A 25,056-nucleotide genomic window follows, 5' to 3' on the forward strand; every position below is an offset into this window, starting at 1 on the left:
AACGTGAGCCAGGTGAATTGGTCGTTACAATATGCTTACCTACTGAGCTCTCATCCAAATTTGAATCTCCTCCCCTAAAATAAGAGTATGAATATACGAGAAGCTAAATTATTTTGGAATACCCGGCCAACTTGGAAAGACTTACTATACAAATTACCAGGCCCATTGTTTTTCTGAACCTGCTGGCAATAAGTACCCATTAATTAAATCAATGTATAAGTGTAACCATATTATGGCATGAAACCTTATTTGTTTGGTGTGATAGAGTAGTTGACTCATTTATTCCGATGGAGAAATGTTTATATGAAATGGAAGAATTAGGAGTGGGGTTGGTCATGACTATTTTTTCCATTTTTATCTCTGCATAGAAGATGGAAATGTATTACCTAACATGAACAATTGAGGGTGGCTAGGGTTCCTTGTGTTTCTGATTTTTATTTGTTTTTGGGTGGACATCTTTATCATGCCTTTTCTGATACTACAATGTGGATGATTTTCATATATTAAAAAGTCTCTTCCACTTTCCTATCAAATCTCTCTTTATTCTAGCACATAAATGAAGGATCAAAGAGATTATGGTAGATCGCATTCACCAAGAAATGACCTTAATCGAAAATCGGATCGGCAACAAATAACATGCTTTATCTGGATTCAACTCGTACTCATAGTTAAGCAGCAACATGAATATGAGACTAAAGTCCCTCTATGCATCCTACTACTTGCAGCCCCTTCTTAAAAGAGATTTGAGCAGCCGTCTGAAAAGACTAATGCTGCTCAAAAGAATATGTTTAAAAAGAATAAAAATCACAAAGTGAGTGCAGCAGGATCTGGAAAACATAGAGTGCTCCTGCAATCGAATGAACGTTTAGGCGCGGAACTGTGCTCAAAAACCCCAATTAGAGAGTAATTTTGTTTATAAGCTGGACCAGAGCAAATCATAACAATTTTTCTGAATTCCCGACTCCTTTTACACTCGAGTTCGAACCATCTTCTATAGTAGATGGGCTTATGTTCATGCTCAACATTGTAGATTACAAAGTAACAAAGCCCAGCCACAAGAAAGGCCAACATGGCTCAGTTAATTGAAGAAGATAATTTGATTTGTTGTGTCACTCTCAAATCTCTCAATCAGTTGCTTTGATGGAGATCGGCTACGATTTGTAGATTGATTGGGATGTTACACGTAACTGAAATCACAGTAACAATATGGACATACGGTCTGCCACTTGTTGTCCAGTTTCGAGAGGAAACAAAATTAGAATGCAAACAAGACGATATCTCAAAACTAATCACATATAAAAATCTCAAAATACGTGACATTGCATTAATCATCCAAGATGCCATGAATGCCTAGGCGTACAAACGCGGATGCCACAAGATTCGACAGTTCCACCACTCTTTATAACTTTACACAGCGGCTACGGTTAGAATGAGGATTTGATGGGAAGCTAATGCGCACATTGAGAACGTGAGGTTTTATTATATGGCAATTATATGGTCACGTAATGTTATTAATTTACATAAAATAAACGTTATGTATATATACAAGCCTTTTTATGTAGAAAGATTTTTCAATGTGACCGTCACACGGGATGGTACACCTCGTGTTATTACATAAATAGTGGGGTATGTTTGTCAAAAAGATAACAACTTAAAAAATATAATTTTCCACTACTTACATAAAAACACATGGTGTACCATCCATGTTCCTGTCACAATTAAAAATTTATCCTTTATGTGAAGGGATCCCCATTTTTTTCAAAAAATGAGGATTAAGTGTGGGGCTCCCTCCACATCGAACTTCAACGATCCGAATCGTCTATTTTGTAAGTCTCTATTTATATATCATCCTTACAAAAATTCAATTCAATCCGAAACCATTTGTCTATTTAATTATCAAGATAAAATTTTATTGTTTCTTATATAACAAAGTATTCGTTAATTTATTTGGACCCAATTAGATGTCTTAAACATTTTCGATTAGCTAATATTTTGCAATGATGATCTATGCGATGCAACTTGAAAAATAGACGATTCAGATCATTAAAGTTCGATGTAGTGTGGACCCCACAACTAATCCCCATTTTTATAAAAAAATGAGAACCCCTTCTTTTAAAGATTTCCTATATATATACACACACACATATTCCATGCCACCGACGATCAAGGAGACAGGAGACTGGAAATTTCCTGGCCTGTGATCATATCCCCTCCCGCACATAGCGGCAGGTTTAGCCCATCTTTTGGACCACCTCAATTTCTATGTTACCACTTTACGCTGCTCATTCACTCATCACCGACTCAGAGCCTCAGAGAGCTGCTCAATACGGCACGCGCGCGTCCTCTGCTATCTGCTCTGCTGACATTGAAGAACCTGTAGTCACCACGCCACTTGTTCATGCATGAATGTTGAAAGCCTTCATTTTAATCATGCAACTCCACACGCTCTTTGGGAGTTGGAATTGGAATTGTTAATGTATGCATGCACACAGGGAATTTATCAAAATTAACCACATCTTTATAATTTCTAAAACGTGGACCAAAATATATACCATCTAGTTCTAATCGATTGGATTTTTATGTTTCAGTTATACTCCGTTGCAGTTAGCCGCACTTGCAAACACAATAACGACGATATCAACTATAACGGGATTAATCCGCAACCTAACGTAAGATAACTTCTTTATACGTTCTAGGGTTTTTAAAGGGAAATTATGTTCAACAGAAAGCAACTGCCATCACCAAACAAAAAGAGGGGGCCACTGGTCACTGCATTACTTGATTAGTAGTTAATTAACAAGTGTACGTTCCTCTCTGAATCTCAAACCGAATTTGTAAAACTGCTATGCATGAAAAAGCTAGGCAGGGAGGTATACATAAATTAATCATGTCCAGCTTTAGAATATTAGGCGGCAATTAATTAACAATTCGGGTAAATGGCGCATGGGTAAGGAAATTGGCACTTTAACACCAGTCGGCCGGTAAGGAAGCTTTACGTACGTAATTGCCGTAAAAAGACGAAACAAAGGTGAAAAGGAAGAGTGAAAAAAGCAATGTCGGCCAAGCAACGCGTACGCAAACTCAGCCGACAACTATACAACTAGGGTAATTCACATATCTCCTGCAAAAACAATATGTTTCAAGGATCATACAAATTTAGTTTGGCGATTAATTCTGGGTTTTTAAGCTGACGATTACTTTACAAAACCTACCAAAATGATTACAATACGATCGATGCATGGTACATACACACACACGTATATATATTATTTGTTAAATAAATGCTTTATTCATATTATGAAATAATACTAAAACGATACTATGTCTGAAAAAATATCATGTGATATAAAACAAAAAGTGTAGTCTTCAAAAGTTGTCTGAATGAATAGGAAACTTTAACGAAAAACACCCGGTACTGTTCACTTGAACGAAAAACCACATTTTTACACTAAAAAATCAATCCTGGTACTATTCACTTTACTCTTTATTGTCCTTATCATTAAAACTCAAAGTTTTCAAGCCCTTTTCATTAGTTTTCCTGAATATGGTAATCAAATCTCAGTTTTGAGTTAATCAAATTTCGCAATTAACGTTGCGAATAAATATATGATATTCTTGGGATAATTTGTTCAACCTCTCCATAAATGGGGGTAAGGCTAGCCGACATTCACCTCTCCCAGACCCTGCGTAAAGCGGGAGCCTTGTGCACCGGGTATGACCTTTTTTATATATATACCAAAAATGAAAGATTCTGTTCATGAGGTATAATCCATTAATTTACATACAAAGCTCAATATATACTAGCTAGATCAGAAGCTGAAGATAATGCAGCTGCTAAGCCTACCCGCATGCATGGCCTGTAGAGACGACGTAGGCCAAGCTAATTTAACAATATTGATCCTACGGCCCTACCTACACAACAAAGATTTAGGTTAGTTAAGTACGTATTATCTGCTAAACCATGATTAACATCACTGAAAATGAAATTTGCGTTTCTCATGGATTATTCCACACTACAGGGTTTTGCGTTTTTTACTGCAGCCATTAAGAATGAGAACGTACGGCATCAATTTGTATGCGTTTCTTCTTTTGTAAGCTTTTTCCCTTTTACTTTTTAAAATGTTTTGGTCAATCCCAAAATTCTCAATTGACGCATATTTTGATCTATATATATATGAATGCACGAGTCTTAGTGCATACCACCTCCTGAGAGTAATATAACCACCCCATTTGTTAACCAAGTCAAGTTTTGGAAGCTCAAAAAAAAAAAAAAAAAAAAAAAAAAAGAAGTTTTCAATTTTAGTTGGTTTGCTACCACCCTTGGGGAGTGGGGTGCCTTACTAACCTGAGTAGCATAGGACATGTTTAATGCAACCTCGCACCCCGCCTTTACCCACCCAACTCAAGCTTTGCCAGTACCAATCACTTTAATGTGCTGCATAGTTACAAATCTATGTTACCAGGCTCAATAGTAGTTTTCAATTTTTGAAAAACCAAAAATAGTTGCTAACAAGTTTTTAGTTTAAAAAATAAAAATAAAAATAAAAACTGAATTGAATTGGTTATCAAACAACCTTTTATTTTCAGTTTTCAAACTCTTATTAGTACACACCAAAAATTAACCATTTAAGTTTTTTTTTTTTTTTAAATCCCCGAATGTATGAAAACTCAAAAAATAGCTTTCAATTTTTTTTTTAAACTGAAAACATTTACCAAATAAGTTTTATAGTTTTTATAAACTAAAATTAAAAATAAAATGATTATTAAATGGTCAGTTAAATTTTAAACTCACATAACAAAAAATGTTGAGTTTCGCCCCACAAGATTGTAATAACGTCGGAGGTTTCCGAGAGTATAACAGTTATAACATTTGCATGATCAGATATGTATTGCAACTATGGAGATGAAAATAATCAATCCAAACGCCCTTTAAGGGAAAAAAATTGAATTATCATGTCATAGAGCTTCCTTTAATTTGTTTTAGCTGAATGAGGAGACAGCTGAAAAGAAGATATGTAGGCATAATAATTAAAGTTGGCATGCTTCTAATCAAAAGATAAGATATAGTCAACAACCTAGCAACCTAGCACTAGATCCCAAGCGTAGCAGATAAGTTTGTAGCCAATGAGAACTACATGATGTTGATGGTGGTGCATAAAAAGCCACAAGCACACAATTAAATACACAAAACTATGAACAAGGATCCTCTCCAGATCTTCTTTGTGAGGATCCAAGTCACGCCCGTTCAATTATACTGAAAAATCTCTCAAGAATATAACCACTCAATTATACTTCACCCTTTTGTTATTTAATGAAAAAGGGAAACACCTCTACATTAAATCTACATATTTCAGAATTAAAAAGCGGATTTGGATTCTATTCGGATTCAAGTTGTGGGAATCCTAGGGATGCTTGCATTCTAATCGTTTATCGTACATCGTACGGTCAGAAATTATTTTAAATTTATTTATTTAAAATTAAACACAAATAATACCTAACGAAATGTACTATGAGCGGCCATGATATGAGGATCCCTAAGATCCTCACAAAGAGAATCCGGAGAAGATCCTCATCCTTAAAAAGCTACATTCTTCCATTCAAGCAGCGCCTAAAGTAACATGCATCTCCAGAAATCAAAATTACTATAATATGAAGTTGCTATAATTCATCATCATCCTTTTTAACTTTTAGGGTGTTCAAACCAACAGTAGTATTGCCTATATTCTGGTGATTAATATGTATCTGCAAGTGTTCAAGCTAGGTGATTGTTAAGAAGGAAGTACAGACGTCATGAACTTTTATCGTAAGAGCAACTTTTACGAGTACACTGCTCCTATAACGTGTTATGTCATGAAAGTAATTCTCCTTAGGCATTATAAATTAGAAAGATCTTTATATGCATTCAACAGTTAAATAATTCAAGTAAAATATTAATGTGTATTGTTACCATTTTATCCGTGTCCTCATCAATTTCGCATCCCAGGAGGTACAACGTCTCCAAGAAGCCCTTCGTCTGTAGGAAGAGGTGGGGTTGGCTGACGGTCAGTGGAGTGGGATGATCCTCCTGCAGCTTGATCATCGTCATGACGTGGGACTACTACTTGGTGCGACGAGGTTGGGGTCAAATTAATAGGACTAGTTATCTCTCTCGGTCGAATTGTTGGATAATACATGAACTGTGAGGCTGGAGGCAGCTGAGACAACTGGTGGCCTGTAAAGCCAGATTCATGACCCATGACTCCCCCACGAGGGAATGCAACTGTATGATGACAGTGTTGGCCTTCATATGTGGTAATTACAGTTGTGGGATCTTGAGAGGAACGCTCAACTCTTTTCTTCACTGTGCATTTGGTATTTGTGCAGCGATAATAGCTCCTGCAAATTAAACAAAAGATTGAGTGTAAGAATGTGCATATAAAAACTACAAGGCATGCATGTACATACATTTACTGTTCGAATATTCTTTTGTTTCAATAATTCAATTTGAAGTTGTTTGAGCCCATCTTTGTAAATTTTGTCAGCTAGAAGAAATTAGTTGTTTAATATTCAAGTATTCTCTGTTGGTAGATAATGGCATGGCACGCTCACAAATTATACAATCTCTAGACGTATTCCTGAGGCTTAGAAACTTAGGGTAAACATAAATAAAGTTATCAGTTGTAAGAAATTAAGAAAAATGTTTCCATGTTTATAGATGACAAGGATTTAACAATCTCAAAATGAAATATATAGCGGGTACCATAAGAAAATTGTTGTTTAATCAAATCAACCGACATTTTTAGTTTGAATTCAGCACTGAAAAGAATATCAAGTTCCTCGCCAGCTAATTTAGTGGAGATAGTAATTTGGTGACAGACCTTGGAAGCCAAGCTTGCCTAGCAGCTGCACGTAGTATCTTCAGCTTAACTAGTGTGTGTGTGTGTATTAAGCTTTGTATGTAAATGGTGCATACCTCATGAATCAGATTCTACATGAGGTCTAACATCCTAGTGGATGGAGTGTTGGGTGTCTATTTATGCGATGAGAGTTCGAAATTTCTTCCTCCCTAAACTAATGAAATAGTTTCGAACCTTTCCCAAATAACAATAAAATAAAAAAATTTAAACAAAAGTTAAAGACCTTGGAAAGGGGCTATTTTTAACAGCCTTCTGACCATATTTCCGCCAACGGTAGCCATCCTCAAGATTATCAACTTCACTCTTTGTCATGAATGCGAATCGTGGCTGCCGGATTCTCTTCGGCCCCTTCATTTTAACCTTACTCCTACAAAATATTTTACCTACAATTATCACAACAAAAACAATAGCTTGAAAAATCCAAAGAAAAATGGCAAAACATAAGTGAATTTTATTTCCTATATATTGGAAATTAAACGGAAATGTTATATAAAGTACTACTACATATTCGTGCATGTTTAGTTTCTAATTAATGTGATCCAACTAAAACTAACACCAATGAAAGAGTGGTGCTCTATTAATTAAATTTCAATTACCACTGAAAACTAATACATTCATCAGAAAATTAAAAGGGAAATGTGGTGTATTATGTGTATATATATCATGCATTATGTTTTACGTTAATTAAATCTAAAATGCAAGTGTATTTGTAGCTGTTAAATACTAGAGTTTTTGGAAATACAACCATATATTTATTTTAACAATTACTGATGGCAAATTTGATATCAAATTAGGTTACTCATTGTGTAGCTTAGCTTAACTCTCCATCTTCTCTTGTGTAAAAATATATTGATGTTCTAAAAAAACAATTAGTGCACATCAGGTGGGATTGCAGAGTATAGGACCAAACCTTAAATTGTCAGGGAATAAACCAGTAATTCTTATCAAAATTACATTAAATCTCAAATTCCAAACAGTACTTTACATGCATTAGCAAATGGTTCAACATGGTCAGCGACTATAAGTGAGATGGTGTATGTAATTTTGAAATTTTCAGTGTGTCAAGAACACGGTCAAGTCATAATACCAGTAGTTGAATTTTTTTTTTTCAAGTATTCAATCACTTGTATCGTTCAACCACCTGTATTGTAATACTTGATGTAACAACCCATATTCCCGGCACATTGAAAAATCTCTCCGTGTAATTATAAACCCCCATTATTAGGAAGAAATCCAAAAATATGGACCACAAATTAAAGAAGAATCCAGAATTATCATCACCCAACCCCCTCTTTATTATGGTAATGCAACTTAAGAGACAAATATGTCACATGCATCGATCACTTACTCACGAAAATGCTACTGCACTAGACGCAATAATAACGAAACGAATCAATATTAAAATATTAAAAAACCCTACAACAAATAAAGAAAGCATAAAATTACATTATTGTTCCTCATTAAACCCAAATCATTTACAAACAATCATATAATAAAAACTCGCTTTACTTGCACCATATTCTCCCTCTTTTTTCCCCGCACGCGTTTACCTAAAAGTGTGAATTTTAGCACGCCATCCGGCCGCTGTTACGGCGGTGTTCGCGTCCATAAAATTAGAAACCTGAAAAGCCCTTCCATCTCGGTTAAATTTGCTTTGCCACGCCCTAAATCTCTGTGGATTTACGAAAATGCCACCCCAACTTGCATGAAGTGGAGCTTCTTCTAGTTTCTTACTTTCTACAGCGTACGGACGCACACCCCAATTGCAGATTTTGCACTCCCTTTTTGATATTTTTCATTTTTCACCGTTTAACTATTTATTTTGTTAAAAGATCCCCTACCACAGTATTAGCCCACGAAAAAGCAAGTTAATCACGCATTAAGCCATCATTAATAAATAATACTCAATCATGGAAACCCAACTCACGGTATCTCGGACGGTGGTTTGCCACCGGAGCCTGTAGACCTCTCAGGCGGATCCTCGCTGGAGCTCGTTGACACTGACGGATTGGTCGAAGCGGATCCGACAACAGGGGCCGGGTCGGGGCTCCCAAAGGCGGCGCTGCTACTGCTGCTGTTGTTATCCAAAACAAGAGGACCACTACTAGTAGTTCCCGCCAAATCGGACGTGTCGGCGGCGGCGGCGATGGGGTCGAGGCAGGGGAAGCCGTCATCGGGTTTGGAGGCTTCCGGGTTGAAAATCCAGCCGAAGTCGCTGAGTATGTTGTTGTCTCTGTCGTGGGTATTGAAGAAGTAGGCGCTGTCCGAGTCGGGAGTCCAGGTGTGAGTCGTGAACTCGGTCGTGGTTAGTGGATCGCGTTTTTGGTTGTTGTCGTCCATGAGAATCGATCAGGACGATCCGCCGTGGAGTGGTGGATTGTAATCGGCCGTGAGAATTGAGCATGAATTTGAAGGATGAGGGAGAGAGAGAGAGAGAGAGAGAAAAAAGAGATAAAATTAGGGTTTTGGTGAGTGAGTGTTGGGAAGGACGCGTAGTTTTTGAACTTTATGAGGAAGGGATGGAAAGCTTAGTCTCGTCAATGCACAGTTGCAATATTTGGAGAGAGAGATAGAGAGAGAGGGAGGGAGGGAGGTGGAAAGAATTGGAAAAAAGGAATCAAATGGAGGAAGAGAGAAGGTAGGGAGAGAAGAGAGAAAAGATAAGTTAGAAAAATCGCCGTCAACCTTGCAAATATAGTACTGGAGGCTCAGATTTAAGCAAAGCCAAGGAGAGACCGGGGCAAATGGCCCCCCACGCGTTTATACATAAGAAAAGAGCCTATTTTGCATTTCAGCTGGCTAAGAGTCTTCATTCTTGTATTCATTTGAATTTCTCTCCAAACATTGCTTGTATCTAAACAATGAAGACAATTAATACTCATGTCTACTTATTCGGTGCACTTCATTGTCCACTCAATTGTAAGTAATATACTTTTATCGTACAAATATCTTAAGGAGAACCATTTATTTTTTTAATAATAATTTAAATATCATCTTTTGCTAAAAACCAATAAAAAAAACTATCTAACCATCCTCGTGTATCCAACGGTTTTGATGCTTCAACCTTATTACTACATATGAGTGACAAAAAAAATCGCCGGTTCATTTGATATTTGGCATACGAACTTTAAATAGTTATTCGAGAATAAATAGTTTTGACTACAAGATTTTTCCAATAAAAATATGTTAATTACAATTAGATGTATTTTTCCGTGAAAAGTAGTACTAGGTAGATCAAATTTTTAAATCAAATTTGTACACTATGTGATGTGTTTAAAGTAAGAAACAAACATGTTAATTAACACTTAAGTACTAATCTAACCATAAACACGTCATATGATTTACAAAATTTAATCTAAATAGTTGATTTCTCTAGCATTACCCTTATGTTAATTACAGTGAGATGTACTTTTCTTCAATTTCTTTATATTCATGTCTTTTGGCTACGGAATTAATGCATCATGTATATATATATATATTATTGCATGGGTCAGATGTTTATTGAGTAACTTAATTGAAGAATAGTAGCATGGTACTTTGTGAATGCCACCCTTTATGCGTGTGTGTGTGTGTATTGAAGATATAATCATGTGGCCGGTTCATGTGGTGGTGAAGGATTTTCGTCATTATATTCATCATTTTATTTTCAAGTTTATTGTAGAATCCCAAACTCGATTTTTTTATTTCAATATATGTGTTTAATTAACGATGTTGATTACATGTACGACTGTTGCAATGACTTAGACAATTCTCCAATGCTCAACATTCATGGCTTTAGTTAACCATGTTGCTTGAGTTGTAACATCATGTTCATACCAATAATTGTGAGAACATTAACACGTGTAACATATAAAAAAATCCATCTATGGTACGATTAAGTTTGAATTCGTTTTGTTTTCTCTTCTTTGTGGCTTTTTTCTAGGGAGTTTTAACGAAAAATCCGCGGTACTGTTCATTTTAACGAAAAACCACATTTTTACATTAAAAAGTTAATTTTGGTATTATTCACTTTACTCTTTATTTTGTCCTTATCTTTAAAACGCAAAGTTTTCAAACTCTTTTCATGAATTTTCCTTTTTTTCTATGATACTTATAGTTAATTCTTAGAGAAATTTTAGGAGATGGATATGTTGCACTACTTCTTTTACACACGTTTTTGTGGGGCTCTTTGTAATATGTATTTCAACGATCTGAATCGTCTATCTTTTAGGTCTTCCTACAAAGTTCATGTCTACCAAAAATTACTCAAATCTAAAACCAAATGACGTTGGATTAAGGGTTTAGAGTTTCTTTGTAGAACTGTATTCATCCATTTTCTTCATTACAAATGAATGTATTAATTATTCTAGATTTGTCTAATTTTGCAATGATAATCTATGAATGATGTTCTATGGTCTGAATTATTAACATATATTACGGAATGGGCCTAACAAAAATGTGTGTAAAAAATTATGTAAAAAAACGGTGTCATGAATCCACGTTTAGTTCTATATTTGTTCATAGAATACAAGTTTTCTTTTCTCACGAATCTCACCAATGTTTGTCGTGTAAATGTTATATCTAGATATGAAGAGAACTCTTTGTTAACCAAAGAGAAATAAACAACCATTTGACAACGATAAACTAACTATTATGTCATTATTACTCTAAATCAATTTATATATAATTTGATTTACCCACCTTCCTCTATCCAACACCCCTAACTTCTCTCTCAAGCTCTCCATAGTCGCTTGCGGTAACTAACTCACATTCATAGCGTAATTTTTCTCCTTAGTAAAGTTCGTCATAATCAATCTATGCATCACGTGGGTAAATGCTAGATACACATGACTAGATTAGAGCGATGAAGTATTGCTATCAACTTTCATGAACCGTAGTTAATTAAAATTAAAGTCAATGAATCAAATCAGAAGGTGTTGAAATCAAACGAGTATGGTTCAGTTGTCAAATTAAGTTTCAACAAACAATGTATCCATTTGACCAAAAAATAAATAAACAAACCAGCAATGTATGCCTACAGGCTACAGGTGATAAGGGGATGAACACTTAACCAAGTTCATCATCCCCGTTTACCTTGATTTCTTTGTCGTGTCCTTTTCTTTTTACAAATAATAAATCAAATATATTTATCTTGGAGGATATTATTTTCCTCAAAAAAAAAAAAAAAAAACAAAATCTTGGAGGATATTATTTTATTAACCAAATTAAATAGGGAACTTTAACGAAATCTATTCACTTTAATGAAAAACCACATTTTTATATTAAAACGTCAATTCTGCTATTTTTTATTTTATTTTGTTTTTATCGTTAAAACTCAAAATTTCCAAACTATTTTCATTAGTTTTCATAATTAAATACTACACTTCCTCAATTGGTCAAGGCTTTTGAGAGGGAGGAAGGGAGAGAGAGAGGGAGAGAGAGAGAGAGAGAGAGAGAGAGAGAGAGAGAGAGAGAGACTGATATCCAAATCTTTTTAATTGATATAAAAACTATTTGAGCCTCGTGCAAGCAAGCAAGCACGTCGTTTCAACCGATTTTTACAAAATAAAAAATAATAGACCATGTATTGTTAAAGGGATTTGAATCATCTCCTCAGCTTCGAGGTTAAGTCTTATGAGCAAAGCACATGAATTGTTAAATTTTGATTAAACGGTCACAAATATGAGATTTTTTAAAAATTATAATATTTGTATCTATTTGATCAAAATTCAACAATTCGTGTGCTTTACTTATGAGGCTCAGCCTCCTAAGCACCGAAGATGATGCAAATCCTTGTTAAAGAGCAACCATTGTAAAAAAAAATTTGGTCAAATATAAAGAACTGCTAACTTTGAAAATATTTGTGGATAGTATATTTCGGAACACTATAATTTTTTTATTTTTTAAGCAATCGATGATCTGTAAGACCTACGTAGAAGTGTGAGAAGGACTTAATTACATAAAATAAACTTACTGTCGCATGACGTTCAATTTATGTAAGTTGCTCTGTCAAGATACGATATAAATTAATATACTATGTATTTTGTTAGATGGGTGTGTGGAGACTGGGTACCCCAGGGACCCACATGTCATTTCACAGGATTTTATAGAGATACGTTGGGGTAATTGGATCGATTGTTACAAGATATAAGTTGAAATGGAAATGGAAATTTAAAAAGAAAAATTTTCCATTCTGAGTGAATATTTCTGATTCCAAAAATTTGGATGACACTTGAAATGTTCCTAACTAATCCCATTTGTCTTACTTAGTACTATAAAATATCATACATATCTTTATTTTATCATGTTTATTATTATATTTAGAAATGTTTTATTTTGTATTTTGTATATTTAATCATACTATTGTAGGACTCCATATAATCGCCTGCCCTAAAACATTAGGGTCCCTCCTAGAAGTGGGTGACTCAAAAATTGTGTTTTTTACACATTCCACCGGGTAGAGTCAATTAGTAAGTGTTTAATTTGTCATTAATGAATATTTGGTGTAGTAATATTAAGCCTTTATCTTGTTGGCGTTACACTATTTATAAGTTTGTGCTCTTAGATATGATTTTTATGGATAATGAGTTCGATACCAAATTATTAAGACTAATTATCGTATGTTTATCCGAAATCCTTTGGTATTTAATATAAATATGTAGTTATTTTGTGAAATTTAACTTGAAAAGTTACCTCAAAATGTATGGAAATTGGAAAGTATATGTGCATTATTATGATTTCATGGTTGAATTAAAGTCTAACCTCGGAATCCAAAATTTGTAATGTCATCATCAGAGTAGTTGCGGTTTCCTCCTCAGCATACAGTTGAGAACAGTGAGGAGCCTCTCCCCGTCCCTTGTTCTGGATCCACTGGTTATCTTATTTGATTATTATTACAAATCTCATATCAATTATTATCTTGCTAAAATAATATTAATTCTTTTATGTATTAATTAAATACAATAAGAGATCAATATCTTGCAAATTAATCTTTGAATTATTGGTTCTCTATGATGTCTATACTAGCATATATACAGGGCAGGATGGGTCCAAGCTAACAATATCTCCGGCACAACCGGTGAAGAAAGCTTCTTTCTCAAATGAACTCCCAAAAAAAAAAAAAAAAAAAAACATGAATTCTTATGTATTTTGATCTCATCCGATTTCATGCAAACTTTCATCCAACTAAGAGCTGCTTTAGTGCCAACTTGCCATATCGATGATTTACTCCTAACCCATGATCCAGAAAGCTATTCTATTTGAATGCGTTTGCACAGTGCACTTGATTGCGCTGCATTATGTTGAACTTTAAAGAAGAAAAAAAAAAAAACGAGAGTGACTCACTAAAAGCGTAAAACATGAATTCTTCAACAGTTCAGGATTACCTCCAGCCTTTAGATAAAGTAATAGTACAAATTCAGAATTCACCAAACAAAATACCAAAATCCAGCTCGATCTACATAAACATCACATGGCATATAGAAACAAGCAATTATATATATCACGTTCCTTGGATTTGGAACTTTGTCTTGATGTAGTTTAATCATTGTCATGCATGACTCAGACAAACCTACGCGAATAAGGCGCTTTATACATTAATTTGCATGCCAGTATATCGTGTATAAATGATATAATATGTATTCTACTGTTCTAAACAGTTTAGATTAAACATTAAAAAATTTACACAGATGGATCAGATAATTTATAGGTGCACCATAATTAGCATAATTACTAGCATAATCTTCTTATTATAATAGTATGGAATGTAAATGTACAAGGTACCAATCAAATCTTTGTGGGATTAATGTGGTAAATCATGATTCATGAGGCCCAATATGCTCATTTTCATAATCTCCAAAGATCTGCATCTGTATTCTCTGCAGAAGCCACTAGCACTGCCCAAATTAATGCGATAAAGAACAAGTTTTTCTCTTCTTTTTTTATTTATTATTATTTTCAAACAAAAAACGATTTGGGTTCCGACTAAATAGAAATATAACTTTAGGAACTTCGGCCAAGCACATCCTGTTCATATTGGTTTTAATTTTATTATTTTTGTTTATGTTGGTGATCGTTGTTAATTATGTAGCAATTATATGATGAAGACTCAAATTTTTGTGATCAATATTGCAAGGGGCCACTTTCCTTGAGTTTTATTTTTTATTTTTTCTACTTTTGGTTTACCCTCGCTCTCAAGAAATGTATATTGACAGGGGAGGTATATTATGGTAACCCCTATCCTAATATAATGGAACGCATAAATGCATACATAATTCCATATATTTTATAGATCAAATGTAGGCAATTTCATGTAGTTGGCAGTTGGCACGTAAAAAAAAGATCCAACTCACTTTCATGATATTTAACTCCATCGATTGACATGGAAAATAATTGTATAAACTTTATATTTTAGGGCTAGTTATGTTATAATACAACAACAAAGTCTTATCTCATTAAGTCGGGTCGACTATAGTGGTGGATCAAAGATTTGAATTTTGGGTGATCTTGCTCTTATAGGTCTAAGATTTTTAGACAGAAACAGAGAGGAAAACAAGCAAAAATTTCAATTTATTAATTGAGATATTTCGTCGAATACTTGGTGGGCTTGTTGTTATTTGACGCGCACATGTCAACATATATTGAGACAATCTGTCGAGTGCTATCAGCACAACAGGTCTCTGTCAAGATATATTAGTAAACATTACATATAACACTTGGTGAGAACAAAAAGGATCCGTACCTAATATTCGGAAGGTCATCAGAAGACCTTCACATATATATTTCCCGGATTCCGGGTGGTTCTAGGACCACCTTGGTCCTAATGTACATCTGCCTCTTGTCAGCTATATGAATTCTAGAACGCCACTGCGCTCGATTTTGCGTCGTGTCTTCTGTTAGATAAAAGTACTTCATATCTTTTCTTAAAGTCTCTTTCCAAATCTTTCTAAGTCTTCCTCTATTCCTTTTGTTCTAAACCTCTACTCTAATAAAAAAGAAAAAGATGCTAAGAATTATCCACAGCCAACACAGAAAAATTATTACAAGCATAAATATTACAACAAAAAAGTAGGTCAGGGCATCATCCCAATAACCAGAAGCATTGAACCCTAGATGTGTTATGTCATCATAAGTTTCCATTGTTAGTAAATTATAATCATTACACTCACTATATAGTGGAGGCAAATATGCCATGATTCTAGCTTGAGCAACCATTTTGTACAGTTCCCTTAGCAAAACCCTAGCACTGAAAGGGACATACACAACCATTTGGACCAAAAGATATAAGTTCTGCAGAATCTTAACTGCTCACACAAATATATGCATGTCGGAAGTGAAATATACCAAATAATATGTATATGCATGAACCAAATTGCTAGCTAGCTTTCATGCACAAATAATTGTTGGAGATCGAGTGTTCCTCTTTAACTTTAGCTTTATATATATCGTACAGAATCATTTTTTATCAAGTGGTGCTGCTTTAAAATGCAAATAACTTTGTTTCTGTGCTGTAATCTATGAAATTAAGGATGGACCACGCACTAGAGTTCTATGGCCCTTTTCCTTTCTATCTTCCTCCCAAGGTATAAGTTACAATTGGCATTACTATATATAGTAAAGAGCCTGCCTGATTAACCACTTCAATCACATCATAAGTTTAAGAAACCCAGACACGGAAAACAAAAATGTTAAAACTTTGTATAAAATATATCCTAATTTAACAGAGATTTCTTACAGAATGACTAAAATTATTGACGGTGGTCAAACTCATAAATCACTTCTATCGATTTTAAATCTCATAGATCAAAATGAAGAGTTATACAAATCTCATATACCATTTTGGATAGAAAAAGACCTAAAATATAATATATTTAAATGTATATACAGATATACTACATATTGTTTCTCATTCTGCTTGATAAACAGAAGCTTGCAACTGTATCAGTGGCTTGAAAAGTCGGACACTTCATGATGTAGCTAGCTCGCTTGGGCAAAACAAACACATTTGTGAACTATAAAGCTAGGGCATGCAAGTCCCACTAGAACTATAATGCTCAATTAAGCTTTTAAGTCATGTCTATGAGTCTGTTTTTCTCCCGATATGCATCTACAATTTCTGCTTACGGTTTGTGGAGTATTTTTTTAACCATGTACAAGAGCATGATATGATTAAGAATTTTATGGTTTATTTCTTTAGACTCTTTGACCAAATAAATAACGAAAATATGCATCCACATGCGCTTGAGCACTGTAAATTTTTTAAATTTGTTTAAATGGAGATGAACCATATTGATTTTACAAACTACTAAGGGCGGATGTATATTGGGATCCAGGTGTTCTCATAATCGCTAGGAGACCGGGAAACAAGCACCTGAAGGTCATCTAGGAACCTTCAGAATATTTGATATGGGTCTCCTTTGTACCCACCAAGTGTTTGATGTAATATTTGATAGGTATATCTCAACAACACTCGACAAGTTGCATAGGCAACACTCGACAAATGCTCTTGATAGCACTCATTAGATTGCTTTGGCAAATGTCGAGTTGACATATGCGCAACATGGTTCGCATGACGACAACAAGCCCACTTAGTGTTCGATGAAATATCTTTATTAATAAATTGAAATTTGTTTGCACGCTATGTTTCTATCTACAAACTTAGATCTTTGACATTGAGACCTTTCAAAGTTCAAATCCTAAATCCACCACTGCAAACCATAGCAGTAGGCCAGTAATTAACCATTGCATTATTAAAGTAGGAGTAATACTATAGTTTTTTCTCTGTTTAAAGGTGGTGTTGCTGGTCTAGGAACTCTAGGTGATAGGTGATTTTGTCACTGTGTGAAACGGACAAAGAAATCAAAGATCGAATGAGTTCCAAAACAACTTTTGTTAAGGGAATCGTATTCCAATTGAGGCATTTTTTTTATAATTATATTCTCTCATAATGTTAGGATGCCAGTTCCAAATTCAAATCCACTTTAAATGGTGAACACATTTGTCTTTAGGAATCTCAGAGAACTTCGATGGGGATCCTCCGAATAACTTTCACAAAAATATGGTTAATGGAGAAAATGGCATGCTAACTTTTGAGTTTTGAACTTTAGTTGAATATAGTAAGCTAATTATTAACTCGGGAAAATCAAATCAATTTATTGGTAAAAGAGTTCCTTTAGAAAGGCAATTTGAAGAGCATGAGAAAGAGAGGGAATACCCTTTACATTTAGTTGAAGGGAGAGGACACTAAACCAGGATTCGGAATATTGTGCTTTGAGTTGGATCAAAAGTGATTGGGTTCCTCAAAAACGGCACTTGATAGGGCCATTATACTTTTTTTTTAAGGAGCTAATTAAAGTATGGAGAAACACCATCTACCTCATGAAGAGCTAATATGCCTGCTTTATGACATGTTAGTTCTTCATAAGAGAGCTCTACCTCATAAAGTGCGTGGTTCGCCGAAAATAGAGGTGATTTTCGGCGTCAGGATAAGGAGACAGATGATTATGGCAAACCTGTAGAAACTCCATTGAGAGATAATATGCCTGCTTACGTTCAGTCTGTCATAGTACTCATAGGTAATTTTCTTAGTAACAATGAGCATATCACGAACACTTTAAGCAGTGGCGTAGCATCCTTACGAAGCGCGAACGATCCGATAGAGAAAGAGGGTGTGAATTCGGCATGGTATTTGATATTCAATGCAATGGACGAAGAATCTGGAGCATTTGTAGCCAAACTACCTGAAACAGTTGACCAAATGTAACAATTTCATAGTTTCTCGTCAATTAACAACTTCATGAAGTTTATATAAATGAATGAATATTGAAAGTGCTTTAACAACATAGAAAAAGTTGAAATGCTTCTCGGTTAGCAAAATACATGGAAGAGAGAATTTCAACTTGCTTCTGAGAAAACACTTTTGAGCTGAAGTGCTTTCCAGAGAAGCATTTTCAAACGACCTATGATTGGTCTCCTATATTGAAATTTCAACGACGGGGCAATGAAATCTTCAAAGTGAGACTGTGATGAACCCCTTTGACTTAAAACTGATATGGCAAAGTAAATTCCCACCTCAGCTGAGATGGGTAGAGAGCGCTTATGCATTTGGCTATGAAAGCATCAATCTTTTCACTTTGTGAAAAAAAAAAAAAAAAAAAAAAAACCCACGTTGCAACCAAAAGTTTATATCAAAAGGAAACAAATTTAACCAAGCCTTGTTGGGTTTGAGTGGCGACATCTTTCCCATCAGTCGTCACGTTCTTCACACGAAGCTGCCTCCTTGCTCGGCTGCCAGAACAAAAGGTTGTTATAAAGAAGAGTCTTGAGTTTCTCCTTTTGTGGTTGGAGTCTGTGAAGCTTGAGACGAACTTTGACGGCTTTGCCGCCATTGCTTTCTCAGTATCCCTCTGAGAAAGCAGCAAGGAGAGAATTAGTGAAAGAGAGAGTGTGTTACCTTTTGTCTGCTTATCTTCCTCATGTTTGAGAGGACGGAAATGTTTTGATTCGTCATTTTCCAACGTCTCCACGATTAATCTTTTTTCAATTAATTGGCTAGTCCAACTAAAGAAATTTTTTGTTCTTGCTCCATGTTCTTTTGATCCTAAAAAGTTTAGGTGGAGGGGAGGCTACCCCATTCCAGAGTTCAAGCATTTCACAAGTTTCCTTGAGGACTTGGAGATCTTAGCCCTTCTTTTGGTTTTTACATTGCCCATCAAGAAGGATTGTCAATAGGTAGACTTGAACCTAGACTTTGATCTAGTGAAAAAAAAACGATCCTTACCAACTCAACCAACCATCTTTCACTTAACTGGAAATTTGGCACAATTATTTGCATGATGATTGTTTCTGCATTTCCTTGAAATTTCTTGAAATGTATGTAAGATTTTGATCTCACTTTTAGCCAAGACAAGTGGGCCTTTCCATTATCCTAACAAGTTACCCTACCATGCAAGCAACTACCACCTTCTTTTTTCTTTTCTTTATTTTTTTAGAAAACTCAACTACCACCTTCTTTTGGTGACTCTTGCCCCTTCAAATTGCAACTAGCCACTTTGATTTTGTGGTGTTTTTGTTTGGCTGAGAATTTGATTTTTCCTTTACGCTAATTCAATTTTCAAATCATCCTTTTTAAGAGATTATGTTGTTGTTCATCCATTTCTGGCGAGAAATTTTTTTTTAGTGTGACAGTCTTATGTCGTTTGGTGTTACTAATTCAGTATTATATATGGGTCAACAACATTACAGATATTTCGTAAAAATTATGGTACATTATTTATAAACATATTATACATGAAAAGAGCTAAAAACATTAGATGACAGTTTAACAATCACACTGAAAAAGTAGTCACAACACAAAAGATTGATCCCTAATAATTTTAGAACAAACTAACTATCAGGTAGTCTAACGATATTTCTCTTCAACAAACGATAAAAGAAGTCTCAATCTTCAATTACTCTCACGAAAGATTAAAACAAACAAATTCTGGAATGAAATAAAGGTTTGGGCCACCCAATCACTTCCTCTCATTGAACCCAAAATGAGGGACCCAATTAAAGACCATTCGAGATTTTCCTTCGCTCAACAACAAAGCCCGCCCATTGCCAATGGACCACAGTCCTCGGTGGCCATCTGGTTCACCCACGTGGCAACACGTGGCGTGCAAAAATATTTTGACAATAATCTTTTATTTATCCATAAAAATAAGATTAGAAATAACCAAAAAAAAAAAAAAAAGTGAGAAAAATTGAGGAGGGAAGAAGTTAAAATCCTTCCCAACGGTCTCTCAAAGTTGGACCTTGGACTCGGAGGATGTTAGAGCCGTCCAGTTCCTCTGCTTTTTCGCGGCGCCTTTCTCTGATTTTTCTCACAACCACAGAGAAGGAAAATAAATACTTCTCCATAGAAAACCCTTTGTTTCTCTCCAATTTCTTCAGTAATTCCTCTTCTTGTTTCAAGCACAAACCAAACCCATAACCCAAAAACCGCGGCAGTTTGTGTAAGAAACACTGCCAAGTTTCGATTTTTATCGACATTTCTCGGTACATTTGTGGTTCTTGATCATAACCCATGTGTAATTTTCGGTCGACAAGTTTCAGTTTGATCTTCTATTGCTAAATTCGCAATCTTTTGCAGGCGTGACCACTTTGACAATTATTTGGTTTTTTGGCAAAATGTTTGGGTTTAAGAAATCGCCTGCAAAGATTGGAAAGCAAGGTTCTGTAGACCCAGGTTTTCAAGCTGATTCAGACGAGGGGAAGAACACGCTTAACCCCGCGAGAAGAACTTCTTCGGAACCTATGCTTATCACCCCGGATTTCAGCAACGAAAAAAAACCATTAGAGCAGCAGAGTATGCAAGAGTTAGAGAAATATGCTGTTAACAAGTCCGAGGAGACAACAAAGAGTGTCAACAATTGCCTCAGGATTGCAGAGAACATCAGAGGGGATGCTACAAGGACCCTTGACATGTTGCACCAGCAGGGTGAGCAAATTACAAGGACTCACATGGCGGCTGTTGATATCGATAAGGATTTGAGTCGGGTAATCTCTCCTTCTTGTTAGGGTTTTGTAATCTAGATGATTTTAGTTTTTCTTGTGACACAAGAAACTATGAAACCCGAAGAGGAGCAGCATTTTTTATCGTAAATACCTAATGATGCATTCTGAAAACAGGGTGAGAAGATTTTAAACAATCTTGGAGGCATGTTCTCAATGCCTTGGAAGCCGAAGAAGACCAAGGATATTTCGGGACCCGATCTGTCATTAGGTTTGCTTCTGCTATAATCTGCTTGCTTCATTTCTTGATTCTTCAAAACCTCATGAAGTTTTTTGTGTATGGTGATCATGCTCAGCTTCTGCACCCAAAAAAGCTGACCCACAGCAGAGGGAAAAGTTGGGTTTAGGTCCGAAAGGGCGGTCAGCTCCTGCGACGCCTCCTCCAGAAGGCTCAGGTGCCATGCAGAAAGTCGAGGTTAGTGTTTGCGATTAAGATTATCAAGAATGTGGCCACGTGCTCTCCCGATTTTACTTATTTTGGGATTGGTTTGTGAATAACAGTATGAGAAGGCAAAGCAAGATGATGGACTTTCAGATCTAAGTAACATTTTGGGGGATTTGAAGGGTATGGCTATGGACATGGGAAATGAACTCGACAGGTCAATATCTTTGTTCTTCGCTGTGAACTTTCTTCGTGATTTGCATCTATATCTCTGCATTGTTGTTAAGTAATTTGGAAAAATGCAGGCAAAACAAAGCCATCGATAATCTCTCTGACGATATTGACGAAGTTAACTCTCGAGTGAAAGGTGCCAATCAACGTACACGCCGTTTGCTTGAGTGAAGGCCAACACTCTTAGAAATACCGGCAAGCAGTCAACAGAAAATTTGCAATTTATTTTTGAATGTATATAACTGGTTCCCCCCTATTTGGGATATACATGCAATAAAATGAGCCTTTATGTTCAAATCTGTCAAAAACCATGAGCCTATATAGTTTTGCATTCCTATTTTCTTCTCCTCTACTCTTTTTTTTTCGCAGTTTTTGGTTCGAACAAATAAAATAAGATCCAGGGACGGGGCAGAAATAAGGGGATGATGGCGGGAAGAGAACGGAAGTGAAAGTCACTACCGACACCAAATGTGTGCAGAAAGTTTGAATATTTACAAGCACAGCAATCTGCAGTTGTCGGAGCTCAGGTTTCCTCACTCTTCACAGGAGTCCAGTTACTTCCTGGAACGGCCTTTTTCCTGGAATATGAAATGTAACCCACAACGTATCCTATAAAAACCCCAAGCACCAACACACTTGCTCCCTTCACAAACCAAGAGAATGTAGACTCCCCACTGCTCCTAATAACCCCAGCATCACCACTGCTACCGATATTAACAGACTTGATACCGCCTCCACCGGCTCCACTACCGCCGAGAACTTGGCCTGAAGCCAGAATCTCCACCGTGTCGTGCACCTTCCCATCATGGTTTCCAACATAAGTAAGTGTAAGCTTCTTCCTTGTGGCAACCAACCTAGTGTACCCAAATTCACCACCGCGGTATAAAGACCGCTCTGGCTGTGGGTACACTGGGTCAGTTGGATGATCTGGTCTAGGCTCCCAGATCGGTTGCCAGTCTTGGCCACCCATCCCAATCACAACATGAATAGGTCCAACACTCCCACAAGTATAGTTTACCAACTGACAAAACCTCTCGTATCTGTGTACATGTCCCCATAGTGCAAGATTTACATTGTTCTTCACAAACAGAGGCTCCAAATGCTCCAGCATTTTCACCCTCAAAGGAGCATCACCTCTCTCGTAGCTTGTTGTGTACATTGGCCTATGTCCTTGCACCACCACAAATGGCGTCTTCCTCCTATCCACCGCCTCCAAATCCCGCTTAATAAATTCCAATTGCTTGCTTCCTTCAACAAAATTGGTCTCAGTTGAAATGTACACAAAATGTACCGACCCAACATCAAACGAATAGTAAAGATTTCGTGTAGCTGGGGCACTTGTTCCAGTCGGTTCAGATGAGTTTCCTGGCATGTTGAACTTAAGACTGTAGGGCACCCCACATTCTCCCCCACCATCTGTCCCATACATTGTTGCCCACTCCGGTTTCCATGGCTGCAACGGCCAATCATACTCGTGATTTCCAATACAAACATGGTATGGAAGCTTGGATGCAAGGGGCTCAATTTGGATGAAGAATTGATCCCACAACCACGAGTACCCTCTCGCGTAGCTTATGTCTCCGATGTGGGACACAAAAGCGGGCTTTTCACCAAGAGCTTCAACATCCCGGAGGATCCATTTCACAGTGGCTATGCTCTCGTCTTGTGTCCGAAGAAACGTTGCATAAGGTGTTGCAGTCCCCATGTCACCAAACATAAAGGCCGTAGTTTCGTCCGAGTCCTCGTTTCGTGCGACAAAGCTGTGCGTTTTGCTCCATCCTTCAGAATCACTTCCGACCTGATCACAGAACACTTCCTGTCAGGTCCTCTTGAAATGCTTGTTAGAAAGCACTTCTCTTCAGTTCATGAGTGATTTTACTAAAAGCACTTTTATTAGAAGTACATCGAAAGTTCGAAACTTTTAATAGAAATTAAAGTGCTTTCGGAACTGCCTCCTAAAAAAGCTACTCTGAATACACTTCCAAGTTCCAAACATTCGTAATCAAACTTGTTAAGAATTTAACTAGAACAGTAAAATGTAAATTTTACCTTGTAATAATATCTGACGCCTTTTCCCAGTCGGGTCATGACCGCATCGTGGATAAACCCGGGATCTCTCCACCCGATACTGTTGTTGGCGGGTGCATCGCACATGTGCTCCCTTTCATACCTCCCCACACGTGCCACCACCACGTCTTCGAGCGAGTCCTCCCTCTGACCGTATCGAACCTTTCTCTCCCCGCCGTCTGGGGTCACGAACATGACCCGCATCTCGTCATCTCCGTCCGTGTAAGCGAGGTGGATCTGATCCGGAACACGACCCGATTCGAAGCTAAGCTCGTCATCTGAGGTGGCGAGCAGGTGGGCGGTGCCGGGGAGGGGGTTGTGGTCCTGGTCGACGTGGTTGGGGTCGACCTCGGACTCGTTCCAGCTGAAAATCCGGAAGGAGTAGTTCAATCGGAGATTGACCAGAGGGAGGGAAATGGAGCCGGACCCAGATTTCCATGTGGGGGCGGAGGAGAGGAACTTGTATCCTATAAAGTTGTCGTGGTGGGAGGAAGGGGGCGAGTAGATGCCGAGCCAGTCGAGTCGGGAGGGCGAGTCGATGCCGGACCATTGGATTAGGACGGAGTCGCCCGATTTGGAGAGGGAGGTTGGGGAGAGAGAGAGTGAAACAGTTTGGTGGGTCGGAGGGAAGAAGGTGAAGAGGAGGAGGATGAAAACGAAGGTTGTTGAAGGAACGGCCATGGCGATGGCGTATGAGGTGACTGATGAGCAATGGGTTTGGATTGGTAAATATCTATCAAAATAACATTTATTTAATACTCAGGCATATTCCTTATGGTTCTGCGGTATCAAAATCTATTTAGTCACTGTTCAATCTTAATTAATATTAATCAATTAATTAATACTGCCATTGTGTGTGTCAGAGCCAGCCCTGTGAGTGAATTAGGTCCTAAAATTGTGAATTTTATTTTATTTTATTTTCAATTTTTAGTAGGTGAATTATTGTTT

General features: G+C 36.7%; 3 protein-coding genes and 1 long non-coding RNA gene across 7 annotated transcripts; 1 reads left to right on the forward strand and 3 right to left on the reverse strand.

Moving 5' to 3' along the window:
• Window positions 1–3,135: 3,135 nt before the first annotated feature.
• LOC126595011 (probable WRKY transcription factor 57) lies at window positions 3,136–9,660 on the reverse strand. 2 transcript variants are annotated; one of them, XM_050261326.1, is made up of 4 exons: window positions 8,824–9,660; window positions 7,120–7,263; window positions 5,948–6,375; window positions 3,136–3,912 (listed from the first exon to the last, which is right to left on the reverse strand). In XM_050261326.1, the coding sequence occupies exons 1-3, from the start codon at window positions 9,234–9,236 to the stop codon at window positions 5,967–5,969; spliced, it is 966 nt and encodes a 321-aa protein (XP_050117283.1). In that variant the 5' UTR covers window positions 9,237–9,660; the 3' UTR covers window positions 3,136–3,912; window positions 5,948–5,966. The 2 variants fall into 2 exon arrangements, with proteins under 2 accessions (XP_050117283.1, XP_050117284.1); XM_050261327.1 differs by having other exon boundaries at window positions 7,120–7,279; window positions 8,824–9,216.
• An 8,568-nt stretch (window positions 9,661–18,228) lies between these two features.
• Window positions 18,229–19,687, reverse strand: LOC126595012 (uncharacterized). The gene is made up of 2 exons (XR_007613489.1): window positions 19,327–19,687; window positions 18,229–19,160 (listed from the first exon to the last, which is right to left on the reverse strand). It is a non-coding gene; the product is annotated as an uncharacterized LOC126595012 (long non-coding RNA).
• A 996-nt stretch (window positions 19,688–20,683) lies between these two features.
• LOC126595014 (putative SNAP25 homologous protein SNAP30) lies at window positions 20,684–22,338 on the forward strand. 3 transcript variants are annotated; one of them, XM_050261332.1, is made up of 6 exons: window positions 20,684–20,869; window positions 21,007–21,413; window positions 21,546–21,639; window positions 21,725–21,843; window positions 21,930–22,027; window positions 22,116–22,338. In XM_050261332.1, exons 2-6 carry the CDS (start codon window positions 21,045–21,047, stop codon window positions 22,210–22,212), a joined length of 777 nt encoding a protein of 258 aa, XP_050117289.1. In that variant the 5' UTR covers window positions 20,684–20,869; window positions 21,007–21,044; the 3' UTR covers window positions 22,213–22,338. The 3 variants fall into 3 exon arrangements, with proteins under 3 accessions (XP_050117289.1, XP_050117288.1, XP_050117286.1); XM_050261329.1 differs by having other exon boundaries at window positions 20,685–20,912; XM_050261331.1 differs by having other exon boundaries at window positions 20,684–21,413.
• On the reverse strand, window positions 22,245–24,850 carry LOC126595013 (probable inactive purple acid phosphatase 2). The gene is made up of 2 exons (XM_050261328.1): window positions 24,091–24,850; window positions 22,245–23,839 (listed from the first exon to the last, which is right to left on the reverse strand). The coding sequence occupies exons 1-2, from the start codon at window positions 24,787–24,789 to the stop codon at window positions 22,565–22,567; spliced, it is 1,974 nt and encodes a 657-aa protein (XP_050117285.1). The 5' UTR covers window positions 24,790–24,850; the 3' UTR covers window positions 22,245–22,564.
• Window positions 24,851–25,056: the final 206 nt, after the last annotated feature.

This window comes from Malus sylvestris, chromosome 13 (assembly GCF_916048215.2).
Source record: "Malus sylvestris chromosome 13, drMalSylv7.2, whole genome shotgun sequence".
In the NCBI taxonomy this organism is placed as follows: domain Eukaryota; kingdom Viridiplantae; phylum Streptophyta; class Magnoliopsida; order Rosales; family Rosaceae; genus Malus; species Malus sylvestris.